The sequence below is a fragment of the Mauremys reevesii genome, linkage group 7 (genome assembly GCF_016161935.1).
Source record: "Mauremys reevesii isolate NIE-2019 linkage group 7, ASM1616193v1, whole genome shotgun sequence".
In the NCBI taxonomy this organism is placed as follows: domain Eukaryota; kingdom Metazoa; phylum Chordata; order Testudines; family Geoemydidae; genus Mauremys; species Mauremys reevesii.
This window is the reverse complement of record NC_052629.1, coordinates 8009431-8027014: the sequence shown is the minus strand read 5'-3', so window position 1 is coordinate 8027014 and position 17584 is coordinate 8009431. Positions and strand designations below refer to the sequence as shown.

At 44.6% G+C, this 17584-nt stretch overlaps 1 protein-coding gene across 3 annotated transcripts in view; it reads left to right on the top strand.

Annotated features, from left to right (window-relative positions):
• The first annotated feature begins 6389 nt into the window (after positions 1-6389).
• The window catches only part of SORCS1 (sortilin related VPS10 domain containing receptor 1), a 393912-nt gene continuing 382717 nt past the window's right edge, over positions 6390-17584 (top strand). For all 3 annotated transcript variants that reach the window (XM_039481793.1, XM_039481792.1, XM_039481791.1), the window contains exon 1: positions 6390-7314. In XM_039481793.1, the coding sequence (XP_039337727.1) occupies positions 6736-7314 (579 nt within the window). In that variant the 5' untranslated portion in view covers positions 6390-6735. The remainder of the gene's footprint in view (positions 7315-17584) is intronic.

The window sequence follows — 17584 nt, the reverse complement described above, 5'->3', positions numbered from 1 at the left end:
CAAACTTTCCATCTCATCATGAATACAAGGGGACCAGAAATATTACTGGGAGTAAAATAAAGCTATCATGCCAGTATTGCTTGGAGGAGTGGGCTCAGAAGCAGCCTTCCTCCCCGCCCCTTTCATCCTGCTATCTCTCTTGCTACATAGGATACCACAGCAGAGTAAAACAGGGTTATTTTAGGATTAATCTTTCTCACTGTGCAAAATGTTTGTCCATCTATTAGTCTGGTCCAAGAATAAAGAACACTCAGCAAAAGCAGGCTCATGTCTTCAATCAGCCTCAGGTGCGTGTCTCTCTTATCTTCCCCTCTCCCCTCCCCTCGCTCTCAATCAAATGAGAATGAAAAGTTTTTGCTCTTTCTCTTTAGCTGAAACTTCATCTTGCACCTAGAACCTTTAGTTGATGCCCATTCCTGGCAGTGAGAATTTCAATGGAAAACACAGGGGAGAAAAAAATAGCCTCTGTAACGATGACAAACTGCAAATAGCATTCACAGACCATTAAATTTTTAATCTTTTTTCTTCATCATTATTCTCGGGCCTCTATTAAATTCTTCCAGCGTCAAGTGAAGAGCTAAAGGTGACAGTGATAGACAAGAATTTTTATTGTCTTGTCAATACAAATAAACCCAGAGCTGATAAGTCAGGCTACTTTTTCAAGGATGACTAAAATTCAGTGATCTCTGGGGAAAAAAAAAGGCAGGGGGATTAAAATAAAACAGAAATAAATGTATGCATCTTAGGCTCTTTGGAAGATTTACGTTACTCGAGTAGTCTGACTACTGAAAGTGGCTTGAATGATATTTAGTATTCACAGAAAGCTATCGCCTACTTTTGACTTGCATGTTTCAAAATGCAGATTTGCAAGGTTGTAATGGAAAGAAGAACTTGATGCTGCCTGTTGAAGGCAATAAGGGTACAGTCCCCGTTGCCCTTTTAAGAGATGGGAAAGGCAGTGGGTCCAGAATGGAAAGAAACACAATGCGGTGACAAAACCTCACTGGAGAACACCAAGCAACTGCTGAAGGAATTGAGTTGGCTGAAAATAATAGTTCTTATCCACGTAAACAAAACTAAGAATGAGTTTGTGCATGGGCCATGCAGCAGAGAGACGAGCTATGTGGGAAGTTGGCTTTACAGCAGGCAAACTCCATAACAATGAATAAACCTTTGGAGAAAGCATGGAAGAAAAACAGGGACACCTGCAAAGGAAGGCCAATACTAGGAGATACCATGGTATAGTAGATAGTCCAGGGCCAGTGCTGTGTCACATCTGCCACTGGCCTGCTATATGACCATAGGCAAATCTGTTCTTCAGTCTGTGCCTCTGTTTCCTCCTACCTTTTATCTGTCTTCTTTGTTTAGATTGTAAGTGGCATGTGTCAGGGATTGTCTTGCTAGGAGTATTTGGAACGCCTGGCACAATGTGCTCCAAACACTGCTGCAACACAAATACCACATTTTCAAGGTGGTTTTCAAAGTTTCCTAGACTGCCAACAACTAGAAAGGGAAATTGTTAACCATGAATTTCAGCTGGGAGACTCTCAAGTCAACCGGACTCTAAACAGTCATGGGAGGAGATCAGGAGTGAAATTCTATGGACAAGTGATGTGCCAAGGTGGAATGGATAGGCAGAAGTGACCGGTAAAGGGGCAGTGTGAGTAAAGGCAGAATCCTAGGACCTTTAATGTAGGCATGATGAAGACTCAGCAGTTGTGAGGGTGAGAGGAGAGACTGGGATCAAAGAGGAAATAAATGTGAGCCTTTAGGTGAGAAAAAGCACTTTGAATTCAGATGTGAAGGTGAATCAGCAGAAATAGCACCGACTAGAATTTCAATAGAGCCCAACACCCAACAGTTCCCTTTTAGGCACCTCCCATAGTTCTCAGAGAGTCCTACTGGATGGCGGGCACTATTAAGTGCCTAAATGGAAGCTGGGTGCTCTTAAACACCGAGCACCAATTGTGGGTGTGGGGTGCTTATCTGGCCCTATAAGCAAGGACTTTTATTTAATGCACCTAACACCCAAACCTCGGGCTTTACCTGCCATCTGATGCTAAATTGCACCTCTCTGTATTTGAGGTCTTAGCAAAGTAAAATGTCTAGTTGAATTACAAATTAACACTTCCACGCTATGTTGAGATTATCTTAAACCCCAGCCTTTCCAACAGACGGTGGAGGGGATGGGGGTAAAAGAACAGAAAGCCCTTGCTGTTGATATTTATAGGAACTAAAGCTACTTCATACACTTTCAGGCTAGAGGAAGCCACTGTTAAAACCAGTGCAGATTATTTTTGGAAAGGCACTGACGTTAGATTTGATTATTTGGAATAGCAAGGGAGTTTTCATGTAAATTAATTTTGGATGAGTTATTAAAGTTAATAGTTTAAAAACTGCAATCACCTTTTTGGAAGTAGGTAAATTAAATCCAGTGGCAAGGAGATACCAACTGTAGATTGATTTGAAACAAGTCCTGGGAATTTAACATTCTTGTGTACCAGATGTATTAATCCTATCTGAAGTCATGGGACCTGATCTGGATAATACTTGTGTACATATTAATCCTCTGGAAAAACAATTGGGGTGGGTACATTTCCATTAGCTTAATAGAATAAGAAGCGCCTGAAAATGGTTGTTTTGATGTATAATAATTATTGCCTGTTTTATTTAGAGAATGGAAAGATCTGTTCATAACTAGGATTAAAAACTTTTTTTACACTAAAAGAAGCCAAATCAATCCCCCCCTCCCCCAAACCACTATTTCCTAAATTGTGACTTGCAAATATTAAAATTATGACTTAGATCGTCTGTGGAAGAGTTATCTGACAAGTCTGAAAAGGGAACTTGCTGCATCTCAGGATAAAAACTCTGGGCATGGTCAGGTTAGTTAGCTATCCTACACCCTGGTCCCGTGCTGAGAACCCTGCAGTTGGACCCCAGCACTTAAATAAAGTAGGGCTCTGCTCATGCAATTCAGTTTAGACTGGGACCCTAGCAGGCTGGATTGTGATAATCCAAACATCACAAGCATTTTAGGCCCACATTTTCACAATGAGCCTCTGAGCTCGAGGTGTTGTGGAGTAGGGGGGACTTCTGAACCCAGGAACGCTGCAGGCAGCCTGAGTGAATACCCCACCCTGTAGGTTGCCCCTGCTACCACCAATTCCTCTCTGGCAGTACAGCACTAGAAGGAGATCTCCTTGTCCAGGTCTGCCTGAGTGTGCTTAGCCAGAAGCAGAGACAAGGGGGCAATGGGGGACTTGTTTTGTTTTCACTCTTGTAGTAAAATGCTTTGTGGTGCGAATCACCACCTTCAGCTCCGATGCCGCCTGTCACAGCTAAGGGATCAGCCCAGCTCCATGAGTCCTGCGAATGTTAGCCACAGTTGTGTGAAATGAAAGAGCAAACTATTGACCCAGTTATATCCTGCAGGGGTGGAGTTGGATAAGTGATACAATCTACTCCGCTCCCATGGTACACTCTGTGTGTTGTCAAACCAGGTAGTATTTGGGAACCCATGGGAAAATGATAGTTTTCTTGAGTGCTGCTACTTCCCTTTTTAAAGCATGGCTTTTGGAGAGCAGCACGCCTGAGAATCCTTTCTCTACACAATCACTACTCAGGTGCTCCTAAGTGTAAGCCACCTGGGCTGAGTGCACATCTTTATCCCCCTATAGTGACTGGTCTGCCTAACAGGATAAGAGCCTACTATAGCTACCAACTTGGAGAGCTACTCCTTAGCTCATGCAGTAGAAGGTTCTTTTTATGCTGAAGAGTCTGGGTCCAAAGCCCACTGATGGCCCAGGCAGAGGATCATCATACAAGCTCTGTGTTAAAGGGACTAGGTGATAATTGGACTGTCTAACCTGTTCTTAAAAAAACCTCCAATGATGGCGATTCCACAACTCTCTTGGCAATTTATTCCAGTGCTTAACTACACTGACAGTTGGGAAGTTTTTCCTAATGTCCACCTTAAATCTCCCTGGCTGCAATTTAAGCCCATTGCTTCTTGTCCTATCCTCAGAGGTAAAGAACAATTTTTCATTCTCCTCCTTGTAACAACCTTTTATGTACTTGAAAACTGTTATCATGTCCCCTCTCAGTCTTCTCTTCTCCAGCCTAAACAAAGCCTGGTTTTTTTTCAGTCTTTTCTCATAAACTGTTTGCATAAACATAAATTGTTTCCATAAATTGCACAAGTACTATTCACCAACAGTCATAAGGTAAATATCTAACTACAGGGAGCTTATTTATTGCCTCTCTCTCTCTTTTTTTTCCTGTTTAGCATAAACTAATCCTCCTCATGGGGGTTGCATTGACATTTCCATTGCAGGCTAGAGTCATCTTTGGAGAAATCCCTCTTGAACTGTCCTAATTACCAGAGGAAATACCTATCTCTGCACAGCTCTGTGTACAACTACTAAGCCCTCCCACCACTACTTAGGAGACTTTCCCCCTTGGATCTTGTTACACAACCAAGGAACCATCAGGACAGCTGGGATCTGAAAGACTGAATAGCCTGGATTCGGGCCTGCTGTGTGACCCTGGGCAAATGATTTAGCCTTCTGTGCCTCAGTTTCTCTATGTGTACAACAGGGGAAATAGCCAACTTTTAAGTGTTTTGAGATCAACAGCTGGAAGGAGCTGTATAGTATAAATGCACTGTATTAATTATTACTGCCAGCATATCTGCTTAATAGTAACCATTTATTTGGGAGAAATGCAAGCCGGTATAAAGTTAATTGATTAACAGTAGATTTAGCTGGGGTCTGCTGGTTAGATTACAGACAATTCATCATTGTATAAGTATCACAGAGAGTCATGCCAAACCTCTATTAATCCAAGTTTTACTTTAGTGCGACCACTTGCAAAATTCCCAAGGCTTCCAAGCAGCAAACAGTTGAGTTAGATTTCTGAAATAAATGCAGGTAACTGTAAATGTCTTATTGAAATACACTGCAACACTCCTCCTCCACGAGAACGAGATACTTAAAAATAAACAAATTCCCTTTAAAATGAAACTGGGAAAAGGGAGAATAAACAGATAGGAATTGTTTACTGGAGTAGACTTAATTTACGCACTTCTCAACAAGCTTAGAGAATCCCTCTATCTGCACCTGTGCCTAGACCCATAGCTAAATGGATAATGTGGGTGTGTAATGGGGTGAAAACATTATCTAAGTTGTATTTACTAATACACGTCTGAAGTAGGGAATAAATGTTAACATGGAATTGTTAAAAGAGAAGGTAAAAATAACCTCAGTAAGTAATGTTCTGGTAAGTGATAATGAAAAATGCAGAAAAAAAATAGAGAGAGGAGGGGAAAGGAACAGTCCCCTCCCTGAGAACTTGATTATTTAGAACTCAGGGACAGCTCGCTTAGAGGCAGGGCTACTAGCTCTGGTTTCTATTAAATCACTGGTGGGAACCTCCTCCTCCCCTCCGTTGTCATTTCATTTCCAAAATCATGTTCCTTTTCCTGACAGTATTAATCTGAGCAAATCTTTGCAATGCCTGAGTGATTGATCTCAATACACAGCGGCAGTTACTGTATCTAACAGAGACGGAGGGGACCCATGACTTCCCTCTATGCAGATGCACCCTGTGTCCTTTAAAGGCGGTGGGGCTGCTTCTCGACTTACCCTGCTGTGACTCAGGAGTATCTAACTCTCCTGAAGTTACCCCCGCATCAGCCTGGGAGAAGAGGCAGGTGTTGCAAATTAGACGCCCAATCCTTTTTAGGGGGGGGGGAAAGGAGCAGGAGGCTACTGAAGCGGCTGGGGGCGTTTGTTCCTTCATTCCCGGGGGACATGTTTGCGGCTCTGTATTTTCAGAGGAGTTGCGGGGGAGATCGGAACTTTGAACAGGACGCAGGTCTGGGGAGGTGGCATATGATCATGGGAAAGCCAGGCGTGGGGGCGGGAGCAGAGGCAGAGATCGTGTGTGTGTGGGGGGGGGAGGCTATAAAAGTTAAGGCGAGTGCCTAGTGCTGCGTGCGCTGGAGAGTAACAGATCATCCACCGCAGGGCCGGCTTTAGGCCTATTCCACCACCCCCCCCCGGCCCCCCCCCAAGAGGAGAGGGCCGCGCCAGTGAGAATCCTCCCCTGGCGCTAGGCGCTTCACTTTTTACTCTCACCTGGCTCGGTTCATGGGCTTCAACAGTGGTTCCTCTTCTCTCACTCTGGGTCTTGCGCACTTTGGAGGTGGGTCCTTGTGGCTGGCTGAAGACCTGAAGACCTGAAAGACCCACTGCCTGCGCCGCCAAGAGACTCCACACTGCCCACCCCCTGCATGTTTTTAGTTTTTTTTTTTTTTTTTTTTTTTTTTTTTTTTGACAAAACTGTTCAGCCCTCACCCAACTGTCATAAAGCCGGCCCTGATCCACCGCTGTAAACCTGCTGAGGCGAACGCGAGCCGAGAGAGGCGATCGGTGACTGACTGCACAAGCAGAGGCAATCACCAGCCGGGGTGCTCTCGCTCTGACTTCAATCCAGCTCCTCCCCCCGGGTGGTTGTGGCTTTTCCTTCCATCCAAAAGCCTGATCAGCCCAGCCCAGCCAGCCCCGGGGGGATAAGGAAAGAGAGAGAGAAGACACCGTTTTTCTCCTTCCCTTTCCCCTGCCTGCAGCGTATCCAGCCCTGCCTGAAACTTGCATGGAGTTGGTGCCCTCCTCCCTCTGCTCCGGGTGAATCTGGTGTCTCTCTCCCAGCCTCTCGCCCGCAGCCGCAGCCATGGGAAAAGTTGCGGGCCGGTCCCCGGCGGGCCGGCGCGTGGCTCTGCTCGCCGGGACCTGGCTTGTCCAGCTCCTCTGCACCTTCGGCACCAGCGGGGCCGAGATAACGTGCCGCGGCTGCCTGGCCCCGGGGAAGCCGCCTCGGCCGCAGCGGGGATTATTCTTCGTGCCCGGGGGGCCGGGCCGCGGGGAAGAGGCGAGGCGGTTCCCGGCGGCCGGGGGGGAAGGGACCTCCCCGGCTGCTCCCAGCCAGGAGACACCGACCGGCCAGCCCGACCGCAGCGCATCCCCGGCGCGCTCCGCTGGCCCCGGCCTGCCCCGAGCTCCCCCGCGGGGGGCTGCGCCCCGCGGCGGCCGGCTGAGCCGGAGCCCGGCGGAGCGGAGGCGAGCCAGGGGGGTCCCGGCGGAGCGGGGCCAGCAGGGCAGGGAGGCGGCCGGGGCACCCCCCGAGCCGCCGCAGGGCAAAGCCACCCGCTTCCGGCTGGAGGAGCTGAAGCTGAGCAGCAGCACCTGCGCCCTGACCGGGGACTCGGCCCACAACCAAGCCATGGTGCACTGGTCGGGCCACAACAGCAGCGTGAGTAGCCCCAGCGCCGCGGTGGGGGGCGGGATGCAGACCGGGGCGGGGGCGATGCAAGGGTCTTGGGCAAGGTGCAGAAAGCGGGGCCGGGCCGCTGGATCTGGCCGGGCTCTGGCCCTTCGCAGCGGGTGTCACTCGGCAGTTTGCAGCCGGGCAAAAGTGCCTTTCTGCGGCGGCAAAAGTTTTCTCCTCCCCCACCAGCCACCCGCATTGCACTCTCGTTGCTCTTCAGTGGGTGAGGCCACCGGGAGGTTTGGGGAGAGGGCAGGGGTGGGACAGGAGAGGAGAGAGCCGTAGCATCGTGGGTACGTGGAGCGATCCGTGGTAGTCTTCAGATCTCCAAACTCTCCCCAGCTTGCATGCGGCGCATACTCTCGGGTCGCGAGCAACGGCGGGAGAGCGAAGATGCAAGTTACATTGCAGAGTCGGAGCTGCCTTCGGTCCATCCCTCCCCCTTCCCTACACTAGGGCAGGTCTGCAGTCCAGTCTGTGCCACCCGCTCCCTAGGGGCGGACAGGGGCCCAGGGAAATAAATCAAACCCAAATGTGAAGCTGTGTGCGCAGCAGAACCAGGGTTCCAACAGAGGAACAAAGCAGCGGTTGTTTAATTTGTCCCTGTTCCTGTATCTACAAGTAACCCAGATCGCTACCTTGTGAATAGCAACAACAAAGAGTAAAGGAACATTCATGCCACACGGTGCGGAAGGTTTTTTTTATCAAGTTAACTTGAGCTCTGCTCCCTCTGAGCCTTGTCTAAATGTGAACCGGTCTGGGATCTTATACCAGTGAGAAAAGCTCCTTGGCTTGCTTTCTTGTGTTTTTAAATCTAGTCCTGCTAAGGCAGAAGCGTGGACATATCTGGGTGATTAAATGTTCGAAGTTCTGTGGTTCTTCACTTAAAAGAAGCAGAGAGAATGTTAATAAGAGTGAAGATGAGATGCAGTAATAGCAGGGACATGTTTTTCTTATTTATGGAGATCAGTGACTCAGGCTGATAGGTTCCAAGGTGTTTTCAGTTCTTGTGCTACTCTGGAATACAGTTTCTGGCTATGGTTCATGAATATGTATGTGCTTATCTTCAGCTTCTGGTATCATTTTAAAATAATGGCTTGATCACTATGAATTCCTTTTGGTATTAAGGTAAATCATCATGAGCCCATTTAGTATTAATGTAGATGTCAAAGCACATGTATGTGATTCAGCCTTCATTGACTGGACCTGTATTTTTATAGTCTTACCAGGAACTTTTTAATCAAACCATTGAAGCAGAAATTCTCACCATCCAGGTTTTCAGGACTTTTCCACCCTGCTTAACTATTAGATCTGTCACAGGTACTACTAAGATTAATCCTCTAGTTTGAGCTCCAGTCTTCTAAAACTGATTGAGTTTGTCACCTTTTTAAAGGGATTCATTTGTGGAGCAAGGGCTTGTGAGTCTAAAAAGCCATCAAGCATTCTAGCCTTGTGGTACATGGAATTAGATATTTAGTCTTTTTACATTTAAAGAAAAAAGATTTTGGTCCATTACTCCAGCGTGAATTGTAAAACAACACGAAACAATTTACTGTATGATAGTTTTGGTTTACAGGAGGTGAGACTAGATGACTACAAGCGTCCCTTCCGGCTTTATAACCGAAGGGTGTGTTTTGGGATGGAGTGGGGAAGTGCTTTGGCTAATTAGTTACATTCTTCCCAAATAATTGTCTGTCAGACAGGGTCATGCAGACACCTTTCTTCTGTTGTACAGGAAGATGCCAACCCATCTGGTGCTATGATCACCTCCCATCTCCAATTTTTTTTTTTTTTTTTTGCAAAAGTGGCTGTTAACCCCTATTGTCCTGGCCAAATTCCAATTTGGGTAATTATTTTTCCTACTGCACTTTTAGTGGGATGCAATATAATTCCTCATGTTTTGTCCTGAACAGTTGTGTAAGTGCCGCTGTTACAGAGCCTTCACGCTTCACCCAGACATGGCTACACCTCAGTGCTGGTTGGAGTGTGTGTCATTCGTATATTGGGAAAGCACCATGGGATCCGTTTAGATGAAAGATATTCTAATAAATGTAACCCTGTTGCTGTAAAGCTGCTATAGTAAATAACACCTATTACTACTGACCCCAGACTGATTCAGTGTTTTGGAGTAAGTTTCAGGAGTTGGCTTTTTTACTTAGGACACTATTACCTCAAGGTATAATATGTACAAAACAAATACTTTATTCAGTCTGAGGCAGGAGAAGGGACCCACGTATATAGCTTTGATTTCAAGGACTGATGGGCCTGTTTATTTGAAGGGAATAAAGGCACAAGATGGTAAGTCCTTTAGGATAGAGGCTGCCTTTTTTTCTTGTGTCCAGTACCTAGTAATGGACCAGGACCAGGGCTCTTCTTAGGGACTAACACAGTACAAATAAATAAATAATAGTGACCAAATTAATCCATGGTGTAACTCCATTGAAGTCAGTAGTTTTACATCAGGGGCTAATCTGGCACGGTATTGACCTGTAGTTGTACTGTTCACTGTGTCCTCTAAGGACCTGATCCATGTCTCCAATTGAAGTCAATGGGTGTCTTTCCATTGGCCTCAGTTGGGACTGGAGGATTGGGCCCTGGTGAGATGAGATTTCTCTGCAAAGCCTTCCTCCAAAAGCTTTCAGTCAAACTCCAATATAGATGGGGATTGTCTTGCTGTCAGAGGTGATTTTGAACCAGGCACATGGAAATCTAGGATTCCTGGAAATATAGCAAACTTTAATGCTCCCAATGGGAACAAATGTTCTTTAAGAATAAAGAGACTCCTCTTTAGTAACTGCATATTGATAAAACACAGGAGAATTCATGCTTGATGCAGGCGGAGTGCAGAGAGGTTGAGGAGCTGAAATCCATGCCCCTATCCTGGGTCTGGCATGCAGGACCATTGTTTGACAACCATTCCGAAACGTGGCCCATCCCTACTGAAGCCATCTGCAATCAACCAATGAATGGTTGGCACCGACACTCTTTCCATAGCATGGTAGGGGCTGTGCATGCATTTCAGTATGACCATGTCATCAGTGTTCTCCCCCCTCCACACCAAATCACCATATACACACAGATTCCATAAGTGGGGCTGAAGGCTTTGTGCTGTCCTCTGCCCCACAGGGGATTTTCATCACCCGTTTGGAACCTGCTACCGAGTGTGACCTCTTGTATTATTTTGCAATTATCTTCCAGATTTGGGGTATCAAGTCAGTGTAGATTTGGTGTCCCCACAGCTCCCTTCAGCCTCTTCTCAGGCTGCTGTCACACAGCTGTAGAAGACGGGTAGAGTTTGACGGTGGAGCTACAGTAGGCTGCAGGTGGTTATTATCACAGGATAGGGTGTCACCTTGCAGAGGAGAACCTCAAGGATAGTTCTACTGTGGGGTTCAGGAGTGTTAGGTTATGGGTGGTTCCAACCACCTGGTCTGCAGGAGATTGCATAGAGTTTCTAAAGCCTCAAATCTGCCTCTGCCCTAGATTTGCTGTGAGTGAGTCTTGTGAATCTATTGCTTGCTGGAAAGACAGCCAGAGAGCAAAGCACAGGAAGAGCTGAGGAGATAAAGTGGAGGTCCATGGGAAGAAAAGGCTTAATATCATGCTAGAGGATCCTCCTGTAAAGGAATGCAGCGCATGTCCCTAGTAATGCAGTAGTAAGTGGTCCTGAACTGGAGAGGATCTGCCACTGCTTTCCTGCAGCTGGAACAGGTGAAGAGTTGATGATGATACCCAGTACTTAGTGATAAACCTCAAAGAAAATAAATTTGGTCCCCGTTTTACAGATGAGAAATTGACTTGTTCATAGTCAACCAACCAGCACCAGAGATGGGAACAGAACCTATAGAGTGTGGGTCCCATTACAGTAGTCCATCCACTGGGCCATACTGCTTCTCTTCAGAAATACTGGAAAGGCAGAGGTGAATTTCTCTGAGGTCATCATTGAGAACAGTCATCCCGAGACTGCTGGACATGGATTCTAGGTCAAACACAAAGTAGTCTGACTGGGCTGCTTTTTGATTCCATCTGTTGGATAAAATCCATGATGCAGGTGGAATCTGCAGTGGATGCAGCCTGTGAGGATTGTCATCTCTGTGGTCAGGTGAAAAAAAATTAGGTAGGAGGAGAAAAGCAAGGTCTCTTTTTATAGGCGAGTGTGTAGTGAGATTGTTGTGAGACTCCACAGCAGACTTTATTTGATGTTCAGCTTGGCCTTTCCAACTGAGAGGTAGAACAATAGTGTGATTTTTATTGTATAAGTGACCTGGGTAGAGAACTTCTGCATTAACTATCCTTGGAATTTAACATGTGTGCTAAAGCCAATTTCATACATTCTCAAGTATAAGTAGAACCTTGAATTCTTGGGATTCAGATTGCCAATAGCTTGAACTGGAATACAGCTTTGCCTTTGACTTGGAACACTCTGGGTATTGTAATGTATTCCATTTTACATACAAATGAATATAAAAGAATATAATGCATCAGTCACATGGTAAAATCACCTTAAATTGCCGATGAGCCTCTTCAGAAGAGAAACCGAGAAATGTTGACAAAGTGTCATTCCATCACATTTCATGGACAAATGGGCCACCGGAAGAATCAAATGCTCAGAAAACAAATGAAAGAGGATCATAATTGTGACACAACTAGATGATTCAACATGAAAGTGCCCGCTCTTGGTGGGTATTCCTCAAAAAACATCCTGTCTTTGGGCACACTGAATGGCGGCTGACTGCCATATTTCTTCTGATGACTTGCTGATTACCCATCACTCTCCTTTCACTCAGGGGCTTTATTCCCAGAATGGAAATTTCACTGAGGTGAACCTGATGATAGCCATGGAACCCACAGCAAGTTATGGTTTCAAGACAGCAGCTGTGTCTGGGTTTATATGGATACCTCTGTCTCTGGAAGCGCCTACCTAACTGTAGAAGCAGCAAAGAATCCTGTGGCACCTTATAGACTAACAGATGTTTTGTAGCATGAGCTTTCGTGGGTGAACACCCACTTCTTCGGATGCAAGCAGTGGAAATTTCCAGGGGCAGGTGTGTATATATAAGCAAGCAAGAAGCAAGCTAGAGATAACGAGGTTAGATCAATCAGGGAGGATGGGGCCCTGTTCCAGCAGCTGAGGTGTGAAAACCAAGGGAGGAGAAACTGGTTCTGTAATTGGGTCAGGTCCTGTTGTCTTTTCTATAGTGGTTGGAATACAGGAAATAGAGCTGAAGCTAGAGGTGAATTCATCTAAGCAGGATGTCGGCATTAAAATACACTGAAATGTAATGTTCGCTAACAGACAGTAGTAATGATGAGCCAGATCCTGAAGTTATTTACTCAGGCAAAGTTCTCATTGATGTCAGTGGGAATGTCTGTATAAAGACTGAGTGAAAACGGGGAGTTTAGCTCAACAACATTAATGCCACACGCAAAACAGATATAAAATCCCTGTTTCATCTTCTGTTCTGTTGGCTCAGACCTGCTACTCTTTATGCTTCATAAAATCCTTTTATTTGCACTATAGAACCAAACAATATCCTATATATCAAGTTTTCTCCCACGGAAAACATCAACATCTCCAATCAAACCTTCAATTAGGAAATTATTTCCCCAATAAATGCACACTTTTTTCATCTTTCCAAACAAATCAAATAGCTAGAACATTTTTTTTCTGTCTTTACTGTGATCCACCTATAGCTATATTTTCCTTGTGGGATAAAACAAAAGCTTTCGATACACAGCACCTATAAAACACACACAGAATATTTTTCAAGAGTGGCCATGTGATGACAGAAAGTAAAGCAGCAAAGAAGATTTATGTGATTGGAAGAAAGGATTGGCTTAGAGAATATCTAGTCTCCGAGGAAGTCTGTGGGAGGTCTTGACAAACTGAGGAGCTCCCATCCAGATCAGCTAGACATGGCCAGTGGCTTCCAGTTTTCCATACTGTGTTCTACATTCCCAAAGAAAAGAATTTTGCCACCCCTACTGCCATCCTGGAGGCTAGATTGGTCATGACCCTCAAGTTGAGTAGCCATGCAATAGGGATCTACATTTCTATGTTGTTAAATGAAAATGGGCCTAGATTCCAGTTCCCAGTGGGAGTTCTGGGTGTTAGACTTTAACTATTTGGGATCTTTAATTGCATATATAAATCCTGAAATTGTAAAATGACTTTCATCCAATCTGCATATTTTGCAGTCTCTCTTCTGAAATCAAACCACAGTTGGAATAAGATCCTTTAATCCATAATGCTCAGGGTCTGTAACATGTTTGTTGGTACTACACTTCCTTTCCTCTGACGATCTCCAAGCACTTTAGAAGCAATTAAACCTCCCATCAACCCTTTGAGGTACATTTCCCCTATAATAAGGAACCAGAGCATTTCTGTTGATTCCCCTGTCAGAAGGCGTTAGAACCTTGCTGAAGTTTTGCTGACTTTGTGGCAAGTGTGCTTGTTATCTCTGCTTGAAATATAAGGGAGATGGGAGTGGTTCTCTGGAAGGAAAGGGAGCTAAATAGAGGAGGGGAATCCCCAGAGAGACAAGCTCGGGAAAGGCCCTAGGTATGCGAAACAATCCCAAACTGACTGCTTCTCCCTGTCCTCTAAATTCTTCACGCCGCTATTACTTTGCTCTGACTCTGGCTGATGAATATGTAAGTTATACAAAGGCTTATGTCTCTCTCTGTGGGAACAGAATGTCTGGGTGGGACTGAAAGCTGCTACAGGGCTGTGTGTCTTGCTGCTATTTCAGAGGAGGTGAACTGAACTGCCACCTTTTCTTCCTCCCAGCAGAGCTGCGGGACTTCACAAGATTAGGAGACATTAGAGAATGCATGACAAAGTGAGGTGCAGGATAACCAAAACCACAGGATACGTTCCTACAGCCAGGTGCTTTCTGTAGCATTACATTCTTTAATAGTGAAGCAGCTGGGTACAGCAGAAACCATTGGACTGGCTGGGCTGGCATAAGTACCACAGCGCACCTAATACTGAAAATATACTGCTGGTGTTTAAAGAGTGTGGCTGAAGCTCATTCATCAAGGAGATTTGCCGATTGCCGTCAGGGGTAGGCAGTTCATTGCTTATCAGCTAGTGTCTGACTGATCACTTTCTGTTGTTCCTTATAACCTAAGAGCACATGTGCAGGCATTTTCCTGCTATGCACAGATCAACCTAATCAAGAGCAAGAAAGAAGGGGATGGGAAGTGGTCGGTGGTTGGAAGATAATTCTCAGTCGTTATTTTGGATGCAGACCTCTTCCAGCAAGCTATGGGTCTGATGCAGCAATAGGGGGTGGAGGGCATTTAGCAACACTCACGAGGCTCTTAGCACCTTACAAGATACGATCCTGATTGAACTTAATGTAGATGTGATGTAGGCATAAAAATTCAATGTCATTTTGGCCAGTGATAACTTATAACCATCAATGCAATCAGTGTTGCCTGTAATTTTGAGATGCTTTGGCATTAGGCAGTAGGCATTTCAGAAAATTGTAAGTTTCAAGGGTGAGCAAGAAAGGAATCTCTTGTCTTTTTCCAAATTGTATTTCCTGAAGTGCATTTAAACTAGAACTGAGTGAATAATTCAAAGGAAATAATTTATTCAACAAACTTAGCCTCCTTTTCTGTTGACAAATTGTCCATGATCATCCCATGGCTTTCTCAGATGTTTTTGTTCATAATTAATCACAAAGTTCCTGATCCAAAACCCATCTGAAGTCAGTGGAAAGTTTCCCAATGACTTCAATGGGCTTTGGAATACCCCAGCTAATCACTATGAATAATTTTTGCTCTGTAGACTTTTGTCATCAGAGCTGTATTTTAATTGGGTGAATAGATCAGTTTTCAGTTTCCTGATTGGATCAGTGTAATTCTCTAACACTGGATTAAGGTCCTTGTCTCCACCAATAATCTTGCCAGTAAATTCCTTTGCCAGAGTTTTCTCAGAAAACAAACAAAAAAGAGGCATGAACATGAGTGAAACTAATGTTGTTCTATGCTCAAGTGAACATTCATGGGACATTTAAAAAAAAATCCAGTTCTCATTTAAACAGAGGTATTTAATGCTAGAAGTGATGATTATTGTCAAGATCATGTGATGTTTGCATAGGGATTTGACCTGGAAATTTGATTTTGCTGATTTACTGGGGTTATAGGAAAAATATTTTTTTCAAATTTTTTTTGGAAAAAATCCAAATTGTGCCAGGTGCGCCCCTGAGAGTTGATGTATTGTTTGAGAACATGGTGTGCTGGGGTGTCTTTATCCATCCTGGAGACACGCATGGCCAAAGAGCATGCAACATTCATTTTGAATATGGTGAGCAGAGTGGTGGTGTGGTGGTGGTCTGAGCCTTGTCTGACTCCCATATGTGGCAAAGGGGATCTCTACACTGGCTCAGAAGACACTGAAGTGGAGGGGGAGCTGGGCTAGGGTAGGAAACACAGGATCTGTGCTTAACTTTGACCCAATGGCCTAAAAGCCCTGCAGAGGAGGCATTGAGGGGCTGCTATTTCAGCCCGCAAGCCAAAAGAGTGGCCTGAGAGGCTAGCAGTTCTGGGTCCTTGTTGCAGGTAGAGAGAGTTGGCTTTGTTTTGGTTTTGTGTGTTGAATGAAAAATGGCCTTTTTTTAACAATTAACAAAGTTAATTTTTCCAGATTTTGTTTCTTTGATGGAAAAACCCCAAACCTGAGAGAGAATGTTGAAAAATGTTTGTTTTTATGATGATTTTTGGTTTATAATAACTGAAGTTTTAGGCCTTTCTTAGATTTTTGGGGACAAAAAAAAATTTAACTCCTCACCCCAAATTTTTCATTTTAGCTTAGTTTTTTTTATTTATCATTTTTTTTTTCCCTGGGAAAATATCTACCCGGCTCCAAATATCCCTGGTTACATGTTTAATCGCTTGTTTAGATTGACGGTGTCACTTTAAATAGTGACAGACATTGAATTTAGACCACGGAAAAATCTGGGGAGACTTTTGTGCTATTTATCATTCAAAAAGATCTTTAGAATCTCCGGCGAGTGCTTATCTTTTCTTTCCTTCCTCCAGAGTTTCATTCGGAGAGCATTGAAATGCCTTAGTCATTTTCTTCATGCTAAAGACAGCAATTTCATCTGATGGACTTGGCAGTTCTATATTTCTTTCCCCCGGTGGAATATTACTTTTTTTCCTTCTCTGTGCCCTTGATACGAAATATTCTGTTTCTGTTCATTGCTCTTCTGATCACCTCTCCTTGTGCCACCCACAGCCATGAAATGTTGACACTGTTACCTGGATGCTACTGGGCAATGGACAGACTGCAATAGAAATGATGAGTTACACAATCTGAATTGTCATCTTAAAGCTGAGATCATCACCATAATGTGACAAGCGGCAACAGCTAAGACAGCAAGTTAGGGCTTGACTCATTAAATAATGCTGTATACCTGTAAGGGTAGGTGTAAAAGTTGTCATGTTCCCGCTACACCTCTGGGATGTAGAAGGCACATGTTACTACTAATGGGTGAGACAATGTCTCCATCCACAACCAGCTGAGTAATTATCATACTGAAAAAACAATCCAATAATGTACCTTGGATTGTGATCCTGTAATTTGCCTGAGCTGAGCCATGTCAGCAATTGGCTAGGGGGAGCTCCAGTTGCTGGATGGAGTAAGTGGTGCTGGTTATTCAGCAGATGGCACTCTTCACTCTGAATTAATTCTGAGCAATGGCATTGTGCTACTGGTGTTGCTGCCTTTCAAATGAGATGTTGTAGAATGAAGTGCTAGACAATTGTGAGTAGGAAAATTCCCACGGCAGTTTTTGCAAGAACAGTGAATGCAAGTCCAAATTTGAATATAGTGGTTCCATTCTGCTTACCTGAAAATCCCCTTGTCATTTTCAGTTAAATTATTCATTGTTTGCATTGCACCAAAAAGTGAAGGCCAAATTTATCCCTGATGTCAGTGAGAATACATCAGGTGTGAATTTGAGCCAAGTTGCTTTTCATTTTCTGTCCTAAGCTATTCCTTAGCATTGCTGTGTTCTGTTAATGAGCTGCCATGTTACATCCCAGAGGTGGTTGTCTTTCTCTGGCTGGTGAAGTGATTCTTATATATACAGTCTGTACAATCTGTGAGTTGCTTGGGACTCGTGTGGGTGAAAAGCATTCAAATCTAAGATCAAGCTGGCTGTACAGAGATTGGGAAAGAAGGGTCTTTTTTTTGTTTTGTGTTTGTACGGCACCTAGCACAATGGGGTCCTGGTCCATG